General features: G+C 41.6%; 1 protein-coding gene across 3 annotated transcripts in view; it reads left to right on the forward strand.

Annotated features, from left to right (window-relative positions):
- The first annotated feature begins 3815 nt into the window (after positions 1 to 3815).
- The window catches only part of AIFM1 (apoptosis inducing factor mitochondria associated 1), a 28215-nt gene continuing 8463 nt past the window's right edge, over positions 3816 to 23567 (forward strand). Inside the window, exons 1-8 of one of the 3 annotated variants that reach the window (XM_059050952.2) lie at positions 3816 to 4141; positions 11160 to 11302; positions 15475 to 15574; positions 16562 to 16686; positions 16811 to 16941; positions 18192 to 18282; positions 22646 to 22730; positions 23394 to 23470. In XM_059050952.2, the coding sequence (XP_058906935.1) occupies positions 4036 to 4141; positions 11160 to 11302; positions 15475 to 15574; positions 16562 to 16686; positions 16811 to 16941; positions 18192 to 18282; positions 22646 to 22730; positions 23394 to 23470 (858 nt within the window). In that variant the 5' untranslated portion in view covers positions 3816 to 4035. Of the gene's footprint in view, positions 4142 to 11159; positions 11303 to 12476; positions 12608 to 15474; positions 15575 to 16561; positions 16687 to 16810; positions 16942 to 18191; positions 18283 to 22645; positions 22731 to 23393; positions 23471 to 23567 lie in introns of those variants that run through there. The other 2 variants (XM_059050953.2, XM_067023780.1) reach the window with 2 other exon arrangements.

Consider the following 23567-nt stretch of genomic DNA (forward strand, 5'->3'; position numbering starts at 1 on the left):
GATAGATCTGTAAGCAAACTGGAATGTGACTGTTCAGCCAAGTCCAAGTTACTCAAAATGGCTGGGAAAATAGGGTCTTCTAGTTAAGAAGCTTTTAAAGCTGAGTTAGCAGATATATTTATAGCTAACTTTTAGCATATATGTGGGTCACCCATTTCTAAAACCCTAGATTACACTATTCAATATTAAACCTCGAGAAGGATTTAATCTTAGTTGGCTAATCGAAGGTCATCATGATGAATAACAATTATCATTGTCCACTGTGAATAGTTATCCTCATGGTACACTATTTTGGTTTTGATTGGTTGATGTCTAGATAATAGTTTGCCGAATCATTCTCCTCTGAATTTGAAGCTAATGGCCCTAGTGATCATTATCTACAGAAGAGTAGCTATTTTTTTTTAAAAAAAGGTAACTATTAATTAGGCATATCCAGTAGGTAAGAGTGAAAAGAAGGGCTTCCCTGGTGGAGCAGTGGTTAAGAATCCGCCTGCCAATGCAGGGGACACGGGTTCGAGCCCTGGGCCAGGAAGATCCCACATGCCACGGAGCAACTAAACCTGTGCGCCACAACCACTGAGCCTGCACTCTAGAGCCCACGAGCCACAACCACTGAGCCCGCATGGTACAACTACTGAAGCCCGCCCGCCTAGAGCCCGTGCTCCACAACAAGAGAAGCCACCGCAATGAGAAGCCCACGCACGGCAATGAAGAGTAGCCCCTGCTCACCGCAACTAGAGAAAGCCCGTGTGCAGCAACGAAGACCCAACACAGCCAAAAAAAAAAGAGTGAAAAGAAGCTTTGCCAATTCATAGCCATAATTAATGCTAACTTTCTGGGAGATATAAAAAAATATTACATCCACATAAGATTATTTAGACATATGCTCCCAGCAAAAACTTGTCACTGAGTCTGAGAGTTCACATTATATTTGTAAGGTAGAAACACTGATTTCTGGAAATGTGGTATATCAAAATGGGCCCCATGCCCTAATAAAATACTCTGTGGAGTGAGATTTTGGGGAACTTTCACTTATATTTTTGGAGTTATTCAATATGTGTAAGTTGCTTTTGCCACCCCAAATGATAAAATATAATTTTTTATTAAGAGGACAAGAAAACCTCATCGTACCTATTGCAAAAATAAATGTGCTGTACAATGTCTTTTTTGTATGTTAATTGTGCATCATTAAATGACTGTCTTTCAAATACACCCAGTTGTTTTCATAGGTATCTGATCGTCATGATTTTGATAGTGTTTTCCAAAGCTTCTTTCACCAACAGATATGATTAACTTTGTATTTAATCAATCCATGTTTATTATTGGCTTTTAGAAATAGCAATAAATTTCAATGTCTGCAAGACGTTTAAAATATGAAATAAGTAGAAATAATTTTTTACCTTATTGTGGAATTGATATTTTCAATATTTATCCCCCCAAACAGCCCTAGGTTAAAAGGCAACTACTGGGACTTCCCTGGTGGAGCAGTGGTTAAGAATCCACCTGCCGGGCTTCCCTGGTGGCGCAGTGGTTGAGAGTCCGCCTGCCAATGCAGGGGACACGGGTTCGTGCCCCGGTCCGGGAAGATCCCACATGCCGCGGAGCGACTGGGCCCGTGAGCCATGGCTGCTGAGCCTGCGCGTCCGGAGCCTGTGCTCCACAATGGGAGAGCCCACAGCAGTGAGAGGCCCGCGTACGGCAAAAAAAAAAGAAAAAAGAATCCACCTGCCAATGCAAGGGACACGGGTTTGAGCCCTGGTCCAGGAAGATCCCACATGCCGCGGAGCAACCAAGCCCGTGCGCCACAACTACTGAGCCCACGTGCCACAACTACTGAAGCCTGCACACCTAGAGCCTATGCTCTGCAACGAGAGGCCACCACAATGAGAAGCCCGCACACTGCAACAGAGTAGCCCCTGCTAGCTGCAACTAGAGAAAGCCCGCATGCAACAACGAAGACCCAATGCAGCCAAAAATAAAAATAAATAAATTAAATATGTTTAAAAAAAGAAAAAGGCAACTACTACCTGCACTTCTGAACATTAACCTATTCTTAATGAGTAAGGGAACCCTGGATCATTTTCACCCAATAAATACTGCTTCCTAGGTTAAACTTCCTAAAACAACTTTGTAATTTCATTCTCTATCCCTATTCCACTAAAGATAATAACTTCATCACCTACAATATTAGGGCCAAACTCTTTTGCCTGTTCAACTCTGGGCCCACCATATTCACCTGTCCTTACTTACTTCCTAGTATGTACTCTCTACCATTGTCCCCTGAAAACGTGCTGGGTTTTGTTTTTGTTTGTTTTGTGTTTGTTTTTTTTTTTCCGGTACGCGGGCCTCTCACTGTTGTGGCCTCTCCCATTGCGGAGCACAGGTGCCGGATGCGCAGGGTCAGCGGCCATGGCTCACGGGCCCAGCTGCTCCGCGGCATGTGGGATCTTCCCAGACCTGGGCACGAACCCGTATCCCCTGCATCGGCAGGCGGACTCTCAACCACTGTGCCACCAGGGAAGCCCTGGGTTTTGTTTTACACCTCCAAGCAGCATGGGACTTCCTCTAAGATACTTTACAAATATTAGCTCATTTAATCTTCATAACAACCCTATGAGATTGGTAAGAGAGGAAAGTGAGGCACAAGTTAAGTGACTTGCCCAAGTGGCAGAGCCAGGATTCAACCTGGGGCAGACCGGATGCAAAGTCAATGGTGCTTAGCCACTGAAAATATTACCTTTGGTCCCAAAGTATTCACTATCTGAAAGATCATTCCTTCTCCTCCACTATTTGAATTTTGGTACTCATCCTTCAAGACACAGCTCAAGTAACACTTCTTACATGAAATCCTTCCTTAGCTATTCTATCCCATATTTTCTCTTGCTCTTGCACCACATCAGATATTATTTATTATTTAAATGACCAGTATATGTCATCTCCCCAACTAGACAGTGACCACTTCCTATACTTTTCATATCCCCCAGAGCCCCTTTAATAGCACAGTCCAAGTGGCAAGTGCTCAATAAATACCTGTTAAATGAACATGTAACTCAAAACTTTGAAATAGGCATATGTTATGTTTTGCATACAGCCAATAATTTATTTCCAAGTTAGCTTACATTTGGTAGAGTCAAAACACCTATTTACACTCAGCCCCTCACCCTATTCCTCCCACAACTCTTAAAATCCTGCTTAGGAATACTCTCACAGAAGGTCTGTGAAGCACGAACTCTTTTTGTCAGCATCCTGCTCTCAAGCACGGAAGCCATAATAGCAGGAGACTGTCCGTAGCACCTCGTACAGCATCTAAGACAAAGAACTGCACAATATAAAAGCGATTTGGGAAACAGCGCGGAATGATTACTTGTCCTGCAAACAGGGGCTGGGTGGGAAAGCGCCAGAAATTTGTAAAAGACGGAAGTCCACTCCGAATCTGGGCAGCCAGGTGCCCCGGCTGGACCTACGGAAAGACTGGAAGTGGACTACAGCCGGAGAACCCGGAAAGCTTAGTACCTAGTAATTAAGGGCCTAAAACAGAAGAACAAACTGCGGCGCTGGGGCCACGCTTTGTGAGGTGCCGTTACAGGTTCCCGCCATCGACACAGCGGCAGCACCGGCCACAACCGCCAGGCAAAGCGGCCCCACCGGTCCCTCCTTGGACAGCTTTTGAGCTCGCTTACTGGAACGCGCTGCCATCAACCCGCAGAAACTTGCAAGCAACTCTGCCTGGGGTCTTTCCAAGTGTTCAGACAGCTAGGCACATGCGCACAGCTTCTCCCCGTGCGGACCAATCGCAATGCGGAGCTGAGCGTTACGCATGCGCAGTAGGCCTCCAGTCGCGCTTCCCCTTCCCCTGCTCTAGAAGGCCGGCCTAGCTGTCCGTCCAATGCCCACCCGGAGCTGGGAGGAGGAGCCTGCGTAGAGTGCGTGGGAAGGGAGCCGGGGGAACGGGCCAAGGCCCACGGCGTTTGACCTGTCGGTCCGTGCTTAAGAAGAAAGGAAAGGAGGAGGAGGTCCAGAGTAGCGGCTGCCGAAATGTACCGGTGTGGAGGCCTGGTGGCGGGTGCTTTGAAGCAGAAGCTGGCGCCCTTGGTGCGGACAGTGTGCGTCCGAGGCCCGAGGCAGAGGAACCGGCTCCCAGGTGACTGACCCATCCCGGGCAAACCCCACCTTGAAGACCAAGGGCCTGGGTTCTACAGGCTCCCTATGCCTCTTAGGCCTTCCCCTACACCCCTAGGGAAAAACTATAAACACACTCACAGTCGCGTGAATTCCGAATTGGCGGGATCCAAACTGTGAGTTTCGCAAGCCGTGCCGGCCTGACCTTCAAGGGATTTGAGCCCAGTAGTCGGCTTGAGGCCTTTTCCTGGGAGGGTTTGCTGTTCAGGGATAACAGAACAGCTGGCTGTCTCGTATTGTCCAATGCCACCTCCTGGTCACCCTCAGTCCGCCTTTTTAGAGCAATGAGGTGAAGTAGACTTTGTCATTTATCGATTGAGAGACTTTAAGCAGGACACTTAAGCCCTACGCCTCAGTTCCTTCTGTAAATGAGCATATTACCTGCCTACCTTCCAAACCCCAGATCAGATTCATAGATTTGAGTGCCCTGTGAAACAGAAACAGTGCAATCAGTGCAGGTAAGGAGTCAGTCCGCCGTGTGCCAGCCACCGGCAAGAGTTGTCCCAGAATTAGTCTGAGATGCCTGGGCAGTGTAATTCTTGGTAGTCTCAACGCTTCGAAGAAACGGTTTGCAGAACGCAATGTATTTGCCCTCCATGAAGTTGTTTCAGCAAATTTTAGAGCTAGTAGGGATTTCGTAGTAAAGTTCAATCCACTCATTTTATAGATAATAAACCGAGGCACAGAGAGGTGAAATTGCTTGCTCAAGGTCACATACCTAAGTAACAGGCAGAGCAAAGGTTAGTTTGCCAGTCTCTAGGTCCCTAATCCTCTTGCCTCAACTCCACACTGCTTCCTAAAGTTTGACCTCAAAAGGTTAAGGATGAATCCGGTTCCCCCTTAGCCCATTGGGCATCAGATTCCTTGAATGTATCTAAGCATGTCTTGAGCCTGCTGATTTCCAACCTGCACAATTTCAGGGGGGTAAAGAATTATCCACCTGTAGGAGGTGCTGTTTTGTTGTTCTTGTTTTATTTTTTTAATCAATCATCTTTGAATGGCCACCCGAGGATATATTCACATTTGCTATGTCTGTGTTGGAACTGCCTTGAGGCCTTTTCAATGTGAAACTGCCTTCTGGGTGCTTTAAAAAATGTGGAAAATATTTCCCTTAGATTGTGAGAGTCTTCGGAAATGTTCATTTGAATAGTTTTTCCAGTTGCTATGCCTCAAGAAAATGTTTCCTGATGGGTGTACCTGAGGTGTGTTCTAAGACATGTTGCTTTGGGAACTTAAAAACCAGATTAGATTTTTAAAACTAACATCCTGTCTATGATGTCATCTGTATGGGTTTTGTGCATTGAAATGAGGATGCTCTAAGTAAGCTGGACAGAAATTTAGGTAAGCTGAAGATTTTCATCCACACTGGCCTTTCAAACTTTGTGTACTTATTTTGCTTAAAACTCACAACTTTTGCCAGCATTCTGAAGTCTAACCAAAAGTTCTCATCAATTAAGTATGGATTTGCAAAGGTAAATTGATTTATGAGACATGTGAGGTGGTTGGTCATATTAGAACTACTGAAAAATACTCACTGAAAATGTTCTTTTCCATTGCATGACTTTATTTTAAGGCAGTCTGCTGTAGAATATATTCTGACTTCTCGACATATCCATCATTTCTTTGTATACACTCACTCTTTGTCCTTTGGCCAAGCACCAGAGTATAACATCATTACCTTCAGCGGTGGGTGGGGGTGGTTACAATTTCAAAAAGAAATGCTTCTGCATTTAAGGAATCAACCTTGTTTTCTGGCTTGATTACTGATTGCTTTTAATCTGGTTTCTTTTGCACATAGCAGCATTTACCATATGTTTTTGCATAGATCAGGAAGAGGCATTGTTTGTTGATATGCCATTCCCCCTCCTTTTTTCCCTTCCTCCCCACTAGTTCTTTGCCAGGATTATAGCAAACTTCAAACCTCTCTCGAAACATCTCATCCACATCTGTCTCCATTGTTAGGTTCATTTCCATTATAGGTTGCCTTTTACCTTAAAACCATAATTGCTACTATTTGTTTACTTACTTTATTTGGATGCTCTGCCTCTTTCCAGAAATGATTAAAGGTAATTAATAGTCACCACGTTATATCTGCATTCAGCACTGAGCAGATTGGTTAGGTAGCAGATATTTTCCGTTCTGTAGTATTTTATTTGGTTATCAAACATTGTGCCACCGATGTGATCAGACTGATCACCGACCCCTGAGGTGAGGGTCAAATGTTTGAACATTTTTCTGTGTTCAGAATCCATCTCACCTCTTTAAAAAGGAAACTGGACATCTTGTGGGCAAGGATCCAGGCTTCCTGGACACTGCCAAATGACACTTTCTTTGAAGCCTAGAAGATGAGCCTTTACCCACTCTTTCTGCTGAGGCAAAACTTTCCAGAAGAAAATTTTAGCAAGTCAGCATTTTCGGCAACCAATTAATATGTTGTATTTTCTAGACATTTTCTAATATTTTAAGGGAGTTGTTGCATTTTGTAAGTTTTATGTTTCCAAAACTTGCCTGGTCATATAAATTGAGTGGAGGGCCAACGCTAAAAGTACTGAATGAGAATCTCTAGGAGAGAGCCTTGGGAATTTATATTTATATTTAACAGGCCCCTTGTTGTAATTCATATGATCAGGCAAGTTTGGAAACTACTGTTCTGATGAATAATGACTCTTTCCCTTCCATTCCTCTGACCTAAGGATTAAAAAACAAACTGAGCAGCCTTGAGTCTCTTGTGATTTGTGTCAAGTTCATTTTCTGATATTCAGAATAGTAGCAGCCACTCTCCCCTCCTAAACTATACACTATCTGAGACAGGAGTTATGTCATATTTATTTTTGTGTCCTCAGCATTTTGTACAGTCTCTGGTACGTGGTGAATTCTCAGTGACTGAACCCTAGTACTGTGAAGGCCTTAACTTTGCAGAATAGAGTTAGATTTTTTTTTCTTTCATCTAAATCATTTTTCTTCTGGTGCCTTCAGAGTGTTTCACACAAGAGGCATCTAACTACAAAGGACAGATCATCTAGGCTTGTCCTATCCTGTGTTTTATCCATGTCAGAAAAATAAGTTTGACATTCAGAAAACAAGATTCAAGAGCATATAGACCTCTTAACCACTTGAGATTCCCAGGTGCCTCAATTGTGCAGATGTATTTCTGGAAGAGGCCTTCTGAGGGTATGGAAAAACAGGAGATTATGAAATCTACAAAAATGAATTTGCTAACTTAGGTACTATTCTAATGCTAGCCTGTGGTATTTGAAGTTACTAATTTATTATTATGCAGCGTGTACAATGGGATATGGCCAAAACTTCTTTGCAAAGAATTCTTCAAAATGTTCAGTCCTTATCAGTAGAACTGGGAAGAATTTCTATTTCCTTATTTTATTCAGTAATTCAAGAAATATTTGTTGAGCAAACACCTATAGGAATTGAATCTTTGCACGATATAATGAATATAGACAATAATGTTGTATTATATTATCAGACTTGCTAAGAGACTAGATCTTAATTACTCCAACCACTAAAAAGAAATGATAATTATATGACACAGTAGAGGTTCTAATTATCACTAAAATGGAAATCATATTATTATGTATAAATGATCAAATTTTTTAAAAAAGGAATTGAATCCTAAGTGAGGAAGGAAGCTCTACCTCTGTACATGTGGTCCGACTGCAGAAAATCTAAAACAAGTAGATTGGGGCAATGAGAAGTCAAGGAGTAAGGTGGCTTTCCCACATTAATAAGACAAGTGAAAAGGCATGTTTCAGTCATAATGTAAAATCTCCTAAAACTTTGAGGCTATGGGGGGAAAGGTGTGGGAATAATTTTATAGGTAAAAGAAAATTGGAGGGAAAATATGAACATCCATACAATATTATCACCTTTTACAAAATTAAAGTCACTAGGTATGTAAAAAGTTAGTTTGTTAATGACAGTATTATATTTCTTTTCAAGCAATAGTTTAAATGTAAACCCATTTACTTTGTAAAAAATCAATTTACTTTTTTAAAATATATCTTTATTGGAGTATAATTGCTTTACATTGGTGTGTTAGTTTCTGCCGTATACCAAAGTGAATCAGCTATACATATACATATATCCCCATATCCCCTCCCTCTTGCATCTTCTCCCACCCTCCGTATCCCACCCTGCTAGGTGGTCAAAAAGCACCAAGCTGATCTCCCTGTGCTATGCGGCTGCTTCCCACTAGCTATCTATTTTACACTTGATAGTGTATATATGTCCATGCCACTCTCTCACTCCGTCCCAGCTTCCCCTTCCCCGTGTCCTCAAGTTCATTCTCTAGGTCTGCGTCTTTATTCCTGTCCTGCCCCTAGGTTCTTTAGAACCTTTTTTTTTTTTTTTTTTTTAGAGAAATGCAAGTCAAAACTACAACTCGGTAGGACGGTCAGAATGGCCATTATCCAAAAATCTACAAACAATCAATGCTGGAGAAGGTGTGGAGAAAAGGGAACCCTCTTGCACTGTTGGTGGCAATGTGAATTGATAAAGCCACTATGGAGAACAGTATGGAGGTTCCTTAAAAAACTACAAATAGAACTACCATACGACCCACCAATCCCACTACTGGGCATGTACCCTGAGAAAACCAATTTACTTTTAAATGTCTTTTTTGTGTGCAAATTGAGGCAAGAACTGCTGAACTTAGCCAAATCTACACCTTTAGTTTTATGTTTGTGAAAAGCAAGCAAAATCAGAATATTATATTAAATTATTATATTAAAGCAAAGTTATTATTATTTCTGTATTTAGGATCTTCTAGAGGGATAAACAGAATTTTAAAAGGATTTATTTTCAGTAAAAAAAACTTGGAGTGAAGGTAAGGGACAAAACTAAATTCTTTGTACTAAGCCATGTGGAACTTTTTCTACCCAGTCTCATTTTCTAAGCTCTGAGAATTGTCAGTTTCTATTTCTGATGCTTCATCGTTTTTATGGACTTCTGAAAATCAAGAGCTTGCTCAGATCGAGATAACCTTCTCCACTCTTGCACATGTTGTTATTTTAGTGATTTGTTGTTATTTCCAAATATAAGCCGTTTTGTTTCATGTGGTTATGAAGGATTCTAAAACAGGTAAGAAATAAAAATAGTAGAGAAAAATACATTTCCAGTTCTAAGAATATAGGTCCATAGTCTCTTACGTATAATCTAGAAATCAAAATAGGACTAAAAATCAAGTTTTTATAACTCATTTGTCAGTAAAACCTGACCTGAACTGGAGAGAAGCTACTTAGAGTCTTGTTTGTTCCACTCGGTGTGCTTGGTCATAGAAACATTAATGTGTGTGACCGGGTTGCTGCCCCTTACTGTGTTGGGTGTTACTGTATGGTGTATGCATTATATGCTTAGAACCTAACAGTTCCAAGTTCTGGAATGCACATGTTCCCAAGGATTTCAGGTAAGAGACCGCAGCCCCGTTTTGGACGTGTTTTTACCCCTGTGAGCCCTGTAATTGTGAAAGCAAGGGGGAAAGCTCCCTATTTCACATCTCTGCAAGTACATATGGAATAGCTACCAGCGCCATTCTGTTTGTCTTTTAAAGCTTGGTCAGACCAGCACATATCTACTTGCCTCTAGACCAGTGATTCTCAAAGTGTAGACTGTCAACATCAGCATCACCTGGGAACTTGTTAGAAATGCACATTCTTGAGCCCTATCCCAGATCCTCCAACTCAGAAACTCTGGTGGGTAGGTCTGGCCATCCATGTTTTAACAAACCCTCCAGGGGATTCTGATGCACACTCAAGTTTTAGAACCACTGTTCTAGATCAGGATTGGCAAACTACAGCCCACAGGCCAAACCCACAAACCCTTTTGTATGCCCCTTGAGCTAAAATTGTTTTCTAGATGGCTGAAAAAAATTGTTAATAGACTATTTTTTGAAAATTATTTAAAATTCCCATTTCAGTGTCCATTAAGAAAGTTTTATTGGGACACAGTCACGCCCATTCATTTATATGTTATGGCTTTTGTGCAACATCAGCAGAATTGAGTAGTTGCAGCAGACACCATGTGGCCCGCAAACCTGAAAATATTTTCTATCTGGTTCTTTACAGAAAAAGTTTTGCAAACCCCTGTTCTAGGTCAATAGTCAACACGAGGAATATCACAAGCAGAGAAGGTGCTGAGACCTTCTTCCTTCATCTGAAAATGCCAGCATGCTCCTGGAGAAAGAAGTCTATGAAACTTACATTTCCATGTGTGAGCGTTGTTATGATCCTCAGATTCTGACATAGCTGTACCGAGTTTTTACATCAACTTAATCTTTGTATTATTTTGGAGGACTGAGAGCCAAGTATTGATAGTTGGTAGATATTTTAAATTTTGTCATTGTCAAAAAATATTTCATAGGCCAAAATTCTTCAGTTCTTTGGGGGAGATAAATTCACCTAAATTTTTTTTTTCTGGTTTTCTTCTAAGCTTTACCATTTCTGTCTTCCAGGACGCATTACCTTTCACACAAGACTAAACTGTATTCTGGTTAGATTGTGTTGCAGGGAGTTTATTATTTTGTGCAAAGTTTGAGCCAGCCGTTTAGACTACTCCTTAAGTAGTTGTTAGCGTGTCCCAGGTAGCCTGTAGTTAACTTGTTATATCTATCTATTCAGTCATCTCTCCATGTGTACTTCCTTGACGGTGAAGATGTGAAGAGAGAGGTATTTGATGAACTGCCCGTGTGTTTTTCATTACCTTTTCTGGAAGCTATAAATTCCTCCCTGGACAACATTAAATTGTACTGTTAAAACTCCAACAGCTTAAGAGTGTGCATTCTGATATCTGTTGTATTTGTGTGTACAGTTTTGAAGATTTTTTTCCCTTGGTCATTTGACAGTGAATATCACACAGCCCGATGGGCAGTTAAGTCTTTACTTGTACAGTGCATTGATGTTTAGTCATAAACATGTATTAACTATTTTATTTTTGTATGTGTGTGTGTCTTAATAAATTGTGTTCCTTAGGCAACTTGTTCCAGCGATGGCATGTTCCTCTAGAACTCCAGATGACAAGACAAATGACTAGCTCTGGTGCATCAGGGGGCAAAATCGATAATTCTGTATTAGTCCTTATTGTGGGCTTATCAACAATAGGAGCTGGTGCATATGTAAGTAGAAAAGCAGCTTGTGTAAAGAAGCTGCCAAACAGCTCCCATTAATAGACTCAGTACTACTCTGCTTTAAGACTTTTACAACTAATTCTCCTTTTGGAAAAATTTCCAAAAAGCCTTCTTTAAAGTGCCTACTGTCTAATATCCTTTGAGAGCCAATTTGGGAATGACTGAAATTTAATCTCACGTTGATTATCTTTGCTTTTTTCACTTGTCTTTTTACTTGAAAGCCTCTGCATTTTCTTAGATTTGACTAATACACAAAATTGTACCTTTTCTCTTGGATGTGACACACTAACCTGTGAATATGGTCAAAATGCATTGCAGCTCCTTAGCACAATATTTGATTTTGACCCATTTGTCAAATATTTTATTTTTCCTTAGTTTGGGATAATAAACATTTAAAAACAACAACCTTCAGTCTGGCCTTCCTGAAAGGAAAACTATCCCTGAATCTCACCCAAATACTAAATTATAGAAGTAGGCCTAGTATCTCCAGTTTTAGGATGGAGTTTGTGTGAGGTGAGAAATATGGTTTTAACTGCTGTGTAGTAGTACCACCATGATATCTCCTTAAATGAACTCTGATCAGCTTAGCTGGTCACAGAGGAGTTATTCTGTGGGCATTTTTCTTTAACTTGGCAGGGTTTACTGTGACTAAGCAGATCAGTCTAAAGTTGGATCATGTAAGGCTGAGTGAACCAACTTAGATAACACCTAGTAACACCCTTGATTGAAGGAAGCTGTTTGTTTTACTTATTGAGAGCAAATGGTTGGATGACATTACAGTTTTAGTTCTTTCTACCCTGGTAAGATGGTGAACTTGTCTTTGTTACTTGATCTAGGTTAAAAAAAAAGGCGGGGGGACATGAAAATTATTTGAAGTTACTTAGATTATCATTCCCTGACCTAACTCCCAAGTGCACAAGAAAAGTAGACAGCTCTTGCCAGTTGTGGGTCAAATCAGAGTTAGGAAATAGGTGAGCTCTGTCTGATAACAGACTTTGAGGAAATATACATTCTCCTCCATTCCTGGAGCAGCATTTTTTTCTTTTTTAGCACAGGGTAACCAAAAATGCTTCCCTGCCTTTGTGTTGAATGTTTCTTCATTAATACTTAGTGCTTTTTCTATTTCCTTTTGTTTCTTTCTTGGCCTTATCTTTACCTACAGTTGTGCAGTGTCATCACCTAGGATCCCCTTCTAGATCACTAGCGTCTACAGGTGCTTCTGGGAAAGATGGCAGCAGCCTAGTATACTTCTTAATTGTAGGAGCAACAGTCACTGGGGCAGGAGTTTATTATGTAAGATACTTACAGTAAAATATATTTGGGGGTAGGGTGGGTGAGACCATGGCACTAATGAAAACTTGATCCATTAGAATACGATGAAATATTCACAGCATGTGCTTTCTAGGTATCGATTAAAGGGACATTGTCAGTCACCAGGGAGTCCTCCAGTCTCATTCTGCAGACTGTGGAAGTCTTACCAGATATATCTAAAGCCATACATTTAATGATTATTATAAATCCTCATCATCAACCCTTTCTTTGAAACTTTTGCCAATTTCATAATTCTTTTTTTATGATGCTAAATTATATTGTGCTTTAGTGCTGCATACCTAACAAGACAGTCTAAAAGAGTAAACATTGAATACAAGTAAAGGTAACTTGAACACCATCCATTTTGAATCATTTTAGGTAAAATGTAATTTTTGTGTTTCGTGGGAAACAGTAAATTAACCCTACTTTTATTGTGAAAAGGCATTTTATTGAATGCTTCGGAGGAGGTCCAAAAAGCCATAGAAATTGCAGTGTTCTTCCCGCTCACTCCCAGCCTCTACTTCAAGTAAATTCAGTTGGCAGTGTCCCTTTTGTAATCTGCAATTTGGTCAAACTGGTGGCTGCAGTGGTACAAGCTAATGCATTCGTGTGCATTGCTTTCTTAAATGCCTCTCTTTCATAATTCAGATACTACCCTCTAAAGCTTAACTTTTCCATTTTATAGCTCTCTCAACTTTTCCCATCAGTTCCACCCCATTCATTCAGAAATAGATTTAAATTGTTTGCATCTGATATGTTTGTAACAGTTGAAACCTATTAAACCTCTGGTTTATGTTGCTGTGCCAGAGTTGGATGGCCTCCACAGAGCTGGCCAGGCGAATCTCTTAATGCCAGGCCATAAGACAGGACCACTCACTGTTGCTTTCTCCTGCCTAGAAATGTCTGTGAAGCACAAGTTCCTCTCAAGCCATTCAGTTAAATGCCTCATTGCCCTCTGGGTTTATCCAACACTGGTGATAATAAAGCTGCTATATTATAGTGATTTCAGGTTAAATGATAAGCTTTTGTCTACCAAACTATTTTGTATAGTTTTATATTACATTTAAAATAATGAGGTGGCTTAGATTTGTCAGCCAGAATATTTAATGAGATTTAGTATTTGGGCCCTTTGCCATTGTTCAACTGATAGGACCACATTGCCTGACTCAGCAAATGAACTGTTGCATTTCATATTCCTTTAAGATGAATATATGGCGTTACATTCATCTGTTTAGGGAGGTTGTCTGCTAACATATTTCATAAGTTTGTAGTTTTTCTTAACCTGACATGTATTCGTGTCACTAACTGAAAATCTGTGCAAACTGGGGAGACAGAAACACTCGGGGGAAAAGGGTAAATTTTTATTTAGTATGTCTGTAAACTTATTTTTATATTGGAACATTTACTTAAAAGCTAAATATATAAATATATATGTATATAAATATGTGACAAACCTCCTTCTTGTCCTTTCCCCACTAAACCTCAGATATTTCTTGGTCTGCTCTTCCCCTCGTGTGTGAAGCCATTAGGAGGTATGAGAGGCCCTAGGCTATTTTTGGATATCCCTCAATGTGAACATGACCCCAGTTTATTTCTCTGTTCACTCACACTGACCAGCTTAAGCCGTCTTTTTAGGTAAACGTCCCTTTCTTAAAATAAATATTTTTTTAAGGAATGAGTAAATGCTGGACTTGTGTATGATATCTGATGCCAAGATTAAAAAAAAACGTTCTTCCTGAAATTAATGTTAGTTGAATTCAATTTATGAATTTGATGAATTTAGTGGTAAATTCAAGGAATAACCATTATCTTTTAACATACAGTACTTACTTTTCTAATCCATTCATATCATATGTTTGTTAGATGTTTCCAGGCTCATAAATGTCAAGTCCAGGTCTGAGAGTCCAGGTTCCTTATTGCAGCACATTGCCTAGTGGGCTGCTTTGTAAGGGGCTCATAGAAGTATTCTTATAACATGTTTTATGATACTTCCTCTTATTTACTTACTTTCTCCTCCAATTAATTAACAATCTGGGATTTCAATTGACATATGGTCACTTAAATTCCTATCTTATTGACCCTGTGGGTTACAAAAGAGCAAAAGTGTTGTAATTAAAACAAGTCATTCTTGCCTACTGCTTTTTTAAAAATCTTCAATAAATTCTGATGCTGTATTTTAAAAAAACCTAGTCAGTGCTAAGGTACCCTTCTTCAATTTGAAAGGATAGAGAAGATAATATATTTGAAATACAGTAGGTGTTTAAGCGAGATGTTTGCCCATTAAGTATCTGAGTGTCATAAAAGGATGGGCCATTGAGGGAAAGATGGGTTACTCTGTAAGACCAGGCATACTGGCGGACATGCTTCAGGGCATTATCTAAGCACTTAGCGAAACTTGGGACATCTACCAAGAAAACCTATGTCCCAGCTTCCTACTCAGGACCACATAGGTTGGTTTCACAGGTAGTATCCAGCATAGTCCAAAACCCCTTTTATAAAGTTCAGCTCTTCCTAGCACTTTATTCTTCCAGTATAAAATGTTTTTCTTTTTTCTTTAGCTGTACCTTCAGAATTAAATATGAGGAAAATTCTTCACATAGAGCCTAAGGAAATCTGAAACTGCAACATTTCCATCTGCTTATCTGTATTCTTTCCACACCAAGTGTGTACACACTCGGTATTTTTTATTTCTTAAGAAAATAATTTTTGCCTTAGTGATTCTAACATAGAAGAACTTACCTCATGTAGACAAAAGCTTCTCATTTAATTGAAAGATAATGAATGTTACTTATGGTATGAGCTAGCTAGCTGTATGATGAAATAAATTTTCTCCATGTTTGGGTCTTCAGGCCTACAAGACAATAAAAGATGACCAAAAAAGATACAATGAAAGAATTTCAGGGTTAGGGCTGACACCAGAAGAGAAACAGAAAAGGGCCACATCATCTGGTGAGTATGATTTGAGACTCAGTATATAAAGGGAAAGTTATAAACTATTTGGGTGCTATGCTTTGTGGGTATACTGTTGAGACACGATGATGCTGTGAGACTGTAAACTTCCAGAAACTATGGTATTACCCCAGACTGGGGAGCAATTTGTTACAGTGTTTGACTGTAATTTGGGTTTGAGAATAAAATTAGTGGTAATTATGATTGGTTGTTTTTCTTTATGTTAGACTCTTAAGGGCAAGCTTTAAATAAAAAATGCAAGCTTGGCAAGGAAAATTATTGGAAAAAAGGTGAAGACCTTTTTTTTTTTTACCATGAGGACATTTCTTTTGGTCTGTTTTGTTCCCCTTTTGAGTCTTTGGAGTTTCAATTTGTTAAAGATATATTTGTTTCCCTAAAGCATATAGCTCTAGCCATCACTTCCATCCCACACATCTGGCTTGATTTTTCAGAGAGGGATGTTTTAATCCTTTAATAAGCCCCACGACTCTGGGTAGGCAATTTCCATTGCTTTCCTTCATACCACCTCCTTAGTTTTGAACATTGTTTAATAATCCACAATTGATCTGCTGGGTTTTCCCCCTTTATTGCTAACAAAAGGTGAAACTGAACTTGATATGTTCCTGTTGGTCATTAAGAAATTAATGGGAAGGGCAGAAGCTTTCTAATATATTTTAGAAATAGCTAAACACTAAGCTAGGTTCTAGTTCTGAGAGACTTACTGAGTGAATGACATTGGCCAAATTATTCACCTCTTTTTTGGGGTATTTTTCACTTATGAAAGGGATGCTTCCTTCTCCTATACTATCAGAATGCAATGAAATTTGATAAGATTAATGTAGCTGCAGTGTTTTGCTAGCTTTTTATGTAAAGGATTGAGTCAAGTGCAAGGTGGTTTTTTTGGTTGGTTGTTTGTTTTTTTAAATGGTGGCAAGGAGTTGTCTGCGACTTAAAAAAAATTTACCCTGTCTGATCTTTTGCTTACAGCTCCAGAAGGAGAGCCAGTTCCTGAAGTCAGGGTACCAAGTCACATTCCATTCCTGCTCATCGGTGGAGGCACTGCTGCCTTTGCTGCAGCCAGATCCATCCGGGCTCGGGATCCTGGAGCCAGGGTAAGGCACATACCGTCTTGCTTGGCATGGAGGGCGCGGTCTGCAAGCACTTAGCCAATGTGAACACTTTATTTGCCTCTTAAGTGACTTGGCTCTGATAAGTATCATTGTTTTGTGTCTAAAGGTACTAATCGTATCTGAAGATCCCGAGCTGCCATACATGAGACCTCCTCTTTCAAAAGAACTGTGGTTTTCAGATGATCCAAATGTCACAAAGACACTGCGATTCAAACAATGGAATGGGAAAGAGAGGAGGTCTGTTCACTTATGTAAAATGAGTCCAACCAGCAACTTCAGCTAAGCACAAAGAGTAGGTCAGGATTTTGCATGAACCACATGTAATGAGTAGGACAGATGACTTGGCTGCACGCTGGGGTCTGCTGTGGTACACACTTGGTATAGCTTAGAGGCAACAACAGGCTGTAGTGGCAAGAGTCCTGGATTCTGTTAACCAGATCTACCAACAGCTAAAGATGTAATGTTGGCCTCTGAAGCACTAATGCTCCTGTTTCCAGGACCTTTGAGTTAGACTTCTCTAGTGAAGAGCAGCTCAGCCTGTGTTGTCACTTCTTTGCTCCTGCCTAGGCATGTCCCATAAAAGCAAAAAAAGCAAAAAAAGAAACTGTTCGGTGGCACTCCCTTGGGTGCCCTAGGAGGCACTCAGAATTGGGGGTGTATAGTGGGAACACTGTGAGGAAGAACGTCTATTAAAATGTCTGCATGAGAGACTTGGAAATACAAGTCAAGAAGCCCTTTCCTTTTAAAAGACTCCTTGGATCTCCTGAGTCCAGTACCATGTTCTTCGGGTGTCAATTTTTTTTTCTCATTAGTGGATCCCTTTGACACTGGACTAAATTTTATAAATCTACCTGCCTCCCTCACTCGAATTATCATGTCCTATTCTCAGGCAGGATGCATACTTCCAGTTATGTTATCCGTCCCTTAATTAATATTTCATGGTTACTGTCTACTGTTTGAGGCAAAATCATCTCAGGAGCTAGACCTAGTTGTCCATTGACCAGTGCCATTCTGGACAGCTTGTTTGGGTGGATGTGCATACCAACTCCTTGGACACTCCTCGTGTTCTAACTTTGAAAGGAACCTAAATCCAGAGCAGGGTTTCTCAGCCTCGGCACTATTGACCTTTAGGGTTGGATAATTCTTTGTTTGGGGGGCCTTGTCTGTGCATCGTAGGATGTTTAACAGCATCCCTGGCCTCTACCCACTAGATACTAAAAGCATCCTCCCCCAAAGCTATTATAGCCAAAAATGTATCCAGACATTGTCAAATGTCCTTGGTAGGCAAAACTGCTCCCAGTTGAGACTCACTAGTGTAAAACACCTCTGTATAAGTAAGTCGCGACCAAGATTTAGTGACCTTGGAGACTTACTTTAGAAAATGTTCCTAAAAGTTTTCCATGGTGGAAGCAATTTTACTAAAGCTCTGGGGGAAGTTGATAGCAGTTCCAGGTACTTATAACATTTTTTCCCTTTTCTCCACACAGCATATATTTCCAGCCACCTTCTTTCTATGTCTCTGCTCAGGAGCTGCCTCACGTTGAGAATGGTGGTGTGGCCGTCCTCACTGGGAAGAAGGTGAGCTAGTAGGCTGCTTCCTTTGTCAGGCTCCACCTATCTGCCCATGTGGGCGGCGAACACGGTCACTTGTATTCCCACTACCATTTACGTCTGTCCTGCCATTGTAGTTCATCAAAGCAAGATCAAGTCATTTTAGGTTTAATGTTGCCAGTCTACACTGACTAGTGCGTCTTCCTGGGGAAAGCACTAGTCTCAAGCCTAGAGTAGCAGGCTAGCTAAACTTGCCCGGGGAAGGTCAAATCATTGGGGACCGTGACTGTGAAGCTGTTCCTTTTTCTGATTTGCTCCTCTGCCTTTCCTTCTTCCTGTTTTTCCACACTAACATTTCTTTGGGGATTATTGATGGCAAGACATTGACAAATGTATATTCTTCAGGATAGTAAAATAAGTCAGGCATGACATCAGCATGGAAAATATTGTTAGACTTTACAAAGTTGAGTGCCTGAATACTGGGGGCAGTTACTGGAGGGCATTTAGGGTCCAGGGAGGGTTTGGTTTGGTTTTGTTTTGTTATGATTTGTTTTTGTTAACAAGAGGGAGGTCTAGAGTGTGTTTGTAAACTAATGGCAACGTTCCAGTGGAGAGGGAAGGATTATCAGAAGGAGCAAAGCCCAGAGTAGATGGGAGCCAGAGCACAAGTGGAGGCATTGACCTTTGATAGGGATGGGCCCCCTTCTCCTATAAGGGGGTGTTCGGCAGAGAAGGTGGATATGGGTTTGTGGATAAGCTGGTAAGAAGACCTCATGTATTAAGTATCACCTACGGGTAAATAGCACACAGGCCCTGCCCTCCAGGGGCTAACAGTATTAGGCAGAAACATGAACAGATAATCATAACACAGATTTGAAGTAAGAAAGAAACTCAGTATACAGTGGGAATTATTGGGAAGTGTGCCCAGTATAATGGTGGTTTCAGGAAAGGCTTGCTGGAGAAGGCAGTCTTACAGAAAGAGAAATCCTATGGAATGAAGAGGCATTCACCAGATTGGAGAAAAGTGAAAAGCGTTCAAGGAAAAAAGAATAGCATAAGCAAAAGCACAAGGGTATGAAAAAGCACATTTGGTGCAGGGGAACACAAGCAGCTAGGTACCGGTAGAGCAGAAAGTTAAGGAGTGGCAGGAGATGAAATAGAGAAGTTGTGTAGGGTCTGATCGTCGAGAGCCCCGTCATGTGAAAGAGCTTGAGTTTTATCCCATTGGCACTGAGGAGCTGTTGAGTTTTAAACAAGGATATAGAACAGTTGGATTGAATTTTAAGTAATCACTCGGGTTGGCTGTGAGGAAGGTGGTCTTCAGGGGAACAAGATTAGAGATAAACCATTTTGAAGACGATTATAATAATCCAGGTGAGAGATGATGGGAGCCCAAATTAGGGCAGCAGTGGTGGTGGTGGTGCTGGTGGCGGTGGTGGTGATGATGAAGACGAAGTAAGCGTAGTTTTTTTAAGTGCTTTACGTGTATTACATCATTTTACCCTCACAGTGATCTTATGAAGTAGGTACTATTATTATTTTCATTTTATAGAGAAAGAAATTGAGATGAAAAAGAGGTTAAGTAACGGCTCAAGATCACATCGTTAATAAGTGGTGGAGACAGAATTTGAGCCCAGATCTCTCTGAATGGAGAGTTCTGATTCCAGAGCCCAAGCTCTTTAATTACATCATTGTATAGCTTCCTAACAGGAAGGTGGTGAAGAGCAGGGAGCCGACTGACGGCGTAAAGGCGAACTTGGTAGGGCGTGGTGGCAACTGATTGGAGGCAGAACATGAGGGTGAGGGGGAGTCAAAGATGCCTCTCTGATGTCCAGCTTGTGTGGTAGATGGTGGTACATCCCCAGCTGAGAGAGACACTGCAAGAGAAAGACCTAGCTTAAGGGGGACATAAAATTTCATTTTGGACTGTTAAGTATGAAATGGGATATCTGTGTGGACATGTCCTGAGGGCAGTTGGATGCATGACCGTAACGTTCAGAGGAGGGTTCTGGGCCCAGATACAGATTTGTGAATCATCCACATGTGAGTAGGATTTGAAACCATGAGAGTAGGTGAGGCCTCCCGTGGAGAACTGAGGTAGTCAGAAAAGGAGTGAGGCAAAGGTAGAACCCTGAGGAACCCAAATTTCAGGAAACAGGCTTAAGAAAAAGTGTCCAAAAAGGAGACTAGGAAAGAAGTCCTAAAAGCATAGGATGAGGAGAACCCAGGGCAGGGGCCAAGGTTGGAGTTTCAAGAAGCAGGATGTGATCCATAGTATTACCACAGCAAAAGAATCTGCTTAGAAAAAAAAGAATCATAAAATGACCCGGTATGGGCTTCCCTGGTGGCGCAGTGGTTGAGAGTCCGCCTGCCGATGCAGGGGACGCGGGTTCGCGCCCCGGACCGGGAAGATCCCACACGCCGCGGAGCGGCCGGGTCCGTGAGCCATGGCCGCTGAGCCTGCGCGCCCAGAGCCCGTGCTCCGCAACGGGAGAGGCCACAGCGGTGAGAGGCCCGCGTACCGCACGCACACAAAAAGATCCATTACATTTAGGTGTTCAGGTATCATTGTTAAGTTAGAAAAGAGGATAAACTTCTCTTTCAGAAAGTTTAAATGACAAAACGGAGATGACAGTGGACAACAGCTTGAGGAGGACATAGAATCAAAGGTGGGACATTTGGGATGGGACAGACTTAAACATGTCAATGGGCTGAGGGGTAAGATGTCAGGAGAGAGATGGGGGAATGAGCAGGTGACTAATAGGGGAATGTTCTGGGAGAGAAAGAAAGGGATGGGGGTGAGGCATAGAAACAGAACAGAAAGGCCACCTCATCCCAGAAGCTGGAAGAAAGGAAGTAAAGTTTTTATTTGGGCGTTGGGAGGTGGGAATCCGTACGGGAAGCTGAGGAAGATCACATCTGATGGCTTTACTTGTCTTTGCAATAAACTAGGACACCAGGTGGTTATCTGAGCGTTTATCAGTTTGAGGGTTGAGTACAGGGGTTGGATTGAAGAGGGATCTTACCCAGGACAAATCAAAGGCAGCTAAGGAAGCTGCGCACCCATCCAATCTCAGTTTATGTCGTTGCCCCCCACCCCACCCCCACCCTGGAAAACTCGATTGAGTGCACCTGTCATATGTCTCTAGCGCTACCTGTACTGTCCTTCTTAGAGTATTTCTCACTCGATTTTTCACTCTCGATTGTAGTACTTGCTAAATTGTCTGTCTTGGCTACTACACTCTGAAGGCAGGAAGGTATCTGTTTTTCTCAACATTGTGTCCCCAGCACTTACCACAGTGCCTGACACATACTAGGTGCTTAATAAATATGTCTTGAATGAATGGTCTCACTGCTCATAAGGAGTAGAGCAGAGCCAGGAACCCCAGTCTCTCTGACTGCAAAGCTCAAGCTTTTCACCCTAAGGAGCAGGGTGCAAGGAAATTATTAGGGATGCTGGCAAAAGCACAGTTTGGATGATCTACTATTGGCCCAGATTAGTTGGAATGGAACAGCCCACTGGGTAAATGGAGAAAATCAGAAGCAAGGATAGGTGACGGTGGAACCAAGAGAAAGCTGGAAGGATGGAAAATTGTGACCAAAGAGTGAGATGTTTGAAGTAGAAGTTTAAGAGATAGGATTCTAGATGTGGCTCAGAGGAGAAGTATAAGCCAGCTGCCAAGGACTTCAGTGAATGAGGAGCGACCAGGAGGAGACTGGATAACACTGATTTGTAGGGATATATGTCGGTGTCCTTCAGAGGGGATGATAGTACAAGAATAACTTGGAACCACCAGCAGCCAACACCCTCTCCTTGTGGTGGGGAGGAGTTTGGGTGAGTCAGCAGTCTCTGTGTATGAGCTTTCCTGGGAGTGGGGGGAGCGGGCTCAGTTTTAGTGAAAGCTAGAAGTTGGAGAAAGCATCCTGCAAAGCTGTTGAGGATGTAGGAGAGTTGTTAACAAGGAAGTAAGGGTCCCAAAGAGCCAGGCAGAAAAGTCTGTCCCTGTTCTCCATTTCCACAAATTGGGCAGGAACTTTGGGACAGTAGGGACTTAACTCTAATGTTGGCTGCTTAGGAAATTATGACCTACTTGAAGAAACTGGGTACCAGAAACTGTAGCGCCAGTGATTACCTAGAAATTGTTTCTTAAGGATCACCTTAGGTCAAGAATTAACTCTTCTCATTGGGCTGATGGGTACAGGGTTCCTTTTGGGGGTGATGGAAATGTTCCAGAATTATATAGTGGTGATGGTTGCACAACCTTGTGAGTATACTAAAACCCACTGAATTGTACACTTTAAAATGGTGAATTTTATGTTGTATATCTCAGTAAAAAATTTTAAAGCCAATTTATATCTTTCTCTGTGTGTATGTATTTGACTTTACCAGGTAGTACAGCTGGACGTGAGAGGCAATGTGGCAAAACTTAATGATGGCTCTCAAATAACCTATGAAAAGTGCTTGATTGCAACAGGTGAGTATTTCTGGAGATGGCTTTATTCCCTGATACAGCTTATTCACGTTTTAGTATAAAGGCACTACTTAATCTTAAGAAAACTGAAACCCAGACTCTGAAGTGGGTGTCTTCCCTTGGTGCAAAGCTTGGCTAAGTACAAGCATCTGATCAGTTGCCCCTCTGGATTATCCATATTGTTCTTTCTGGTAAAGGCATGATGGATGGGTATTGAAGAGGATTGCCTTTCTTTTTTCTCTCCCTGCTTAGCCTTTGCCTTCTGCCCTCTGCCCTGTGTCCTGAAAGTGAAATAACCTCATGGCTTCATTGCCAGTTCCAATCAGAAATCAAGAGAGGAGAAGGATGCAGTTGCTTAAACAAACATAGCCATGCTTTCTGGTGAATCCTCATGAAAAAGTAGAAGAGAACGGGAGCAAAAAGTGAGGGCTTCTGGCCATCTATGGGAATGGTGGGCCCTTTGAAGAGAGACTCTCAAATCTGCTTTTCAAAGGAAATTGATTAAAGCCCACTGTGGGGTGAGTGGAGGGAAAACAAAGCCTTGCACCCTGGTGATGCCGCTGTGACACCAGCAGCACACACCACAGCACCACCTTTGTGGGGGGATTGTTTGGGCCAGTAGCTCCTGCTCGTTGGGCTAAAGGATTTTTCTCCTCTTATTTCCAGGAGGCACTCCAAGAAGTCTGTCTGCCATTGATAGGGCTGGAGCAGAGGTGAAGAGTAGAACAACGCTTTTCAGAAAGGTAATTGTCAGCTTTAGTGCTTTCATTGTGGCGGTTTTGAAGAGGTAGCATAATCTTGTGGTCCCCAAGTACCCACCGGGGAATTGGGAGATTGAAG

The sequence above is a fragment of the Kogia breviceps genome, chromosome X (assembly GCF_026419965.1).
Source record: "Kogia breviceps isolate mKogBre1 chromosome X, mKogBre1 haplotype 1, whole genome shotgun sequence".
NCBI lineage: Eukaryota > Metazoa > Chordata > Mammalia > Artiodactyla > Physeteridae > Kogia > Kogia breviceps.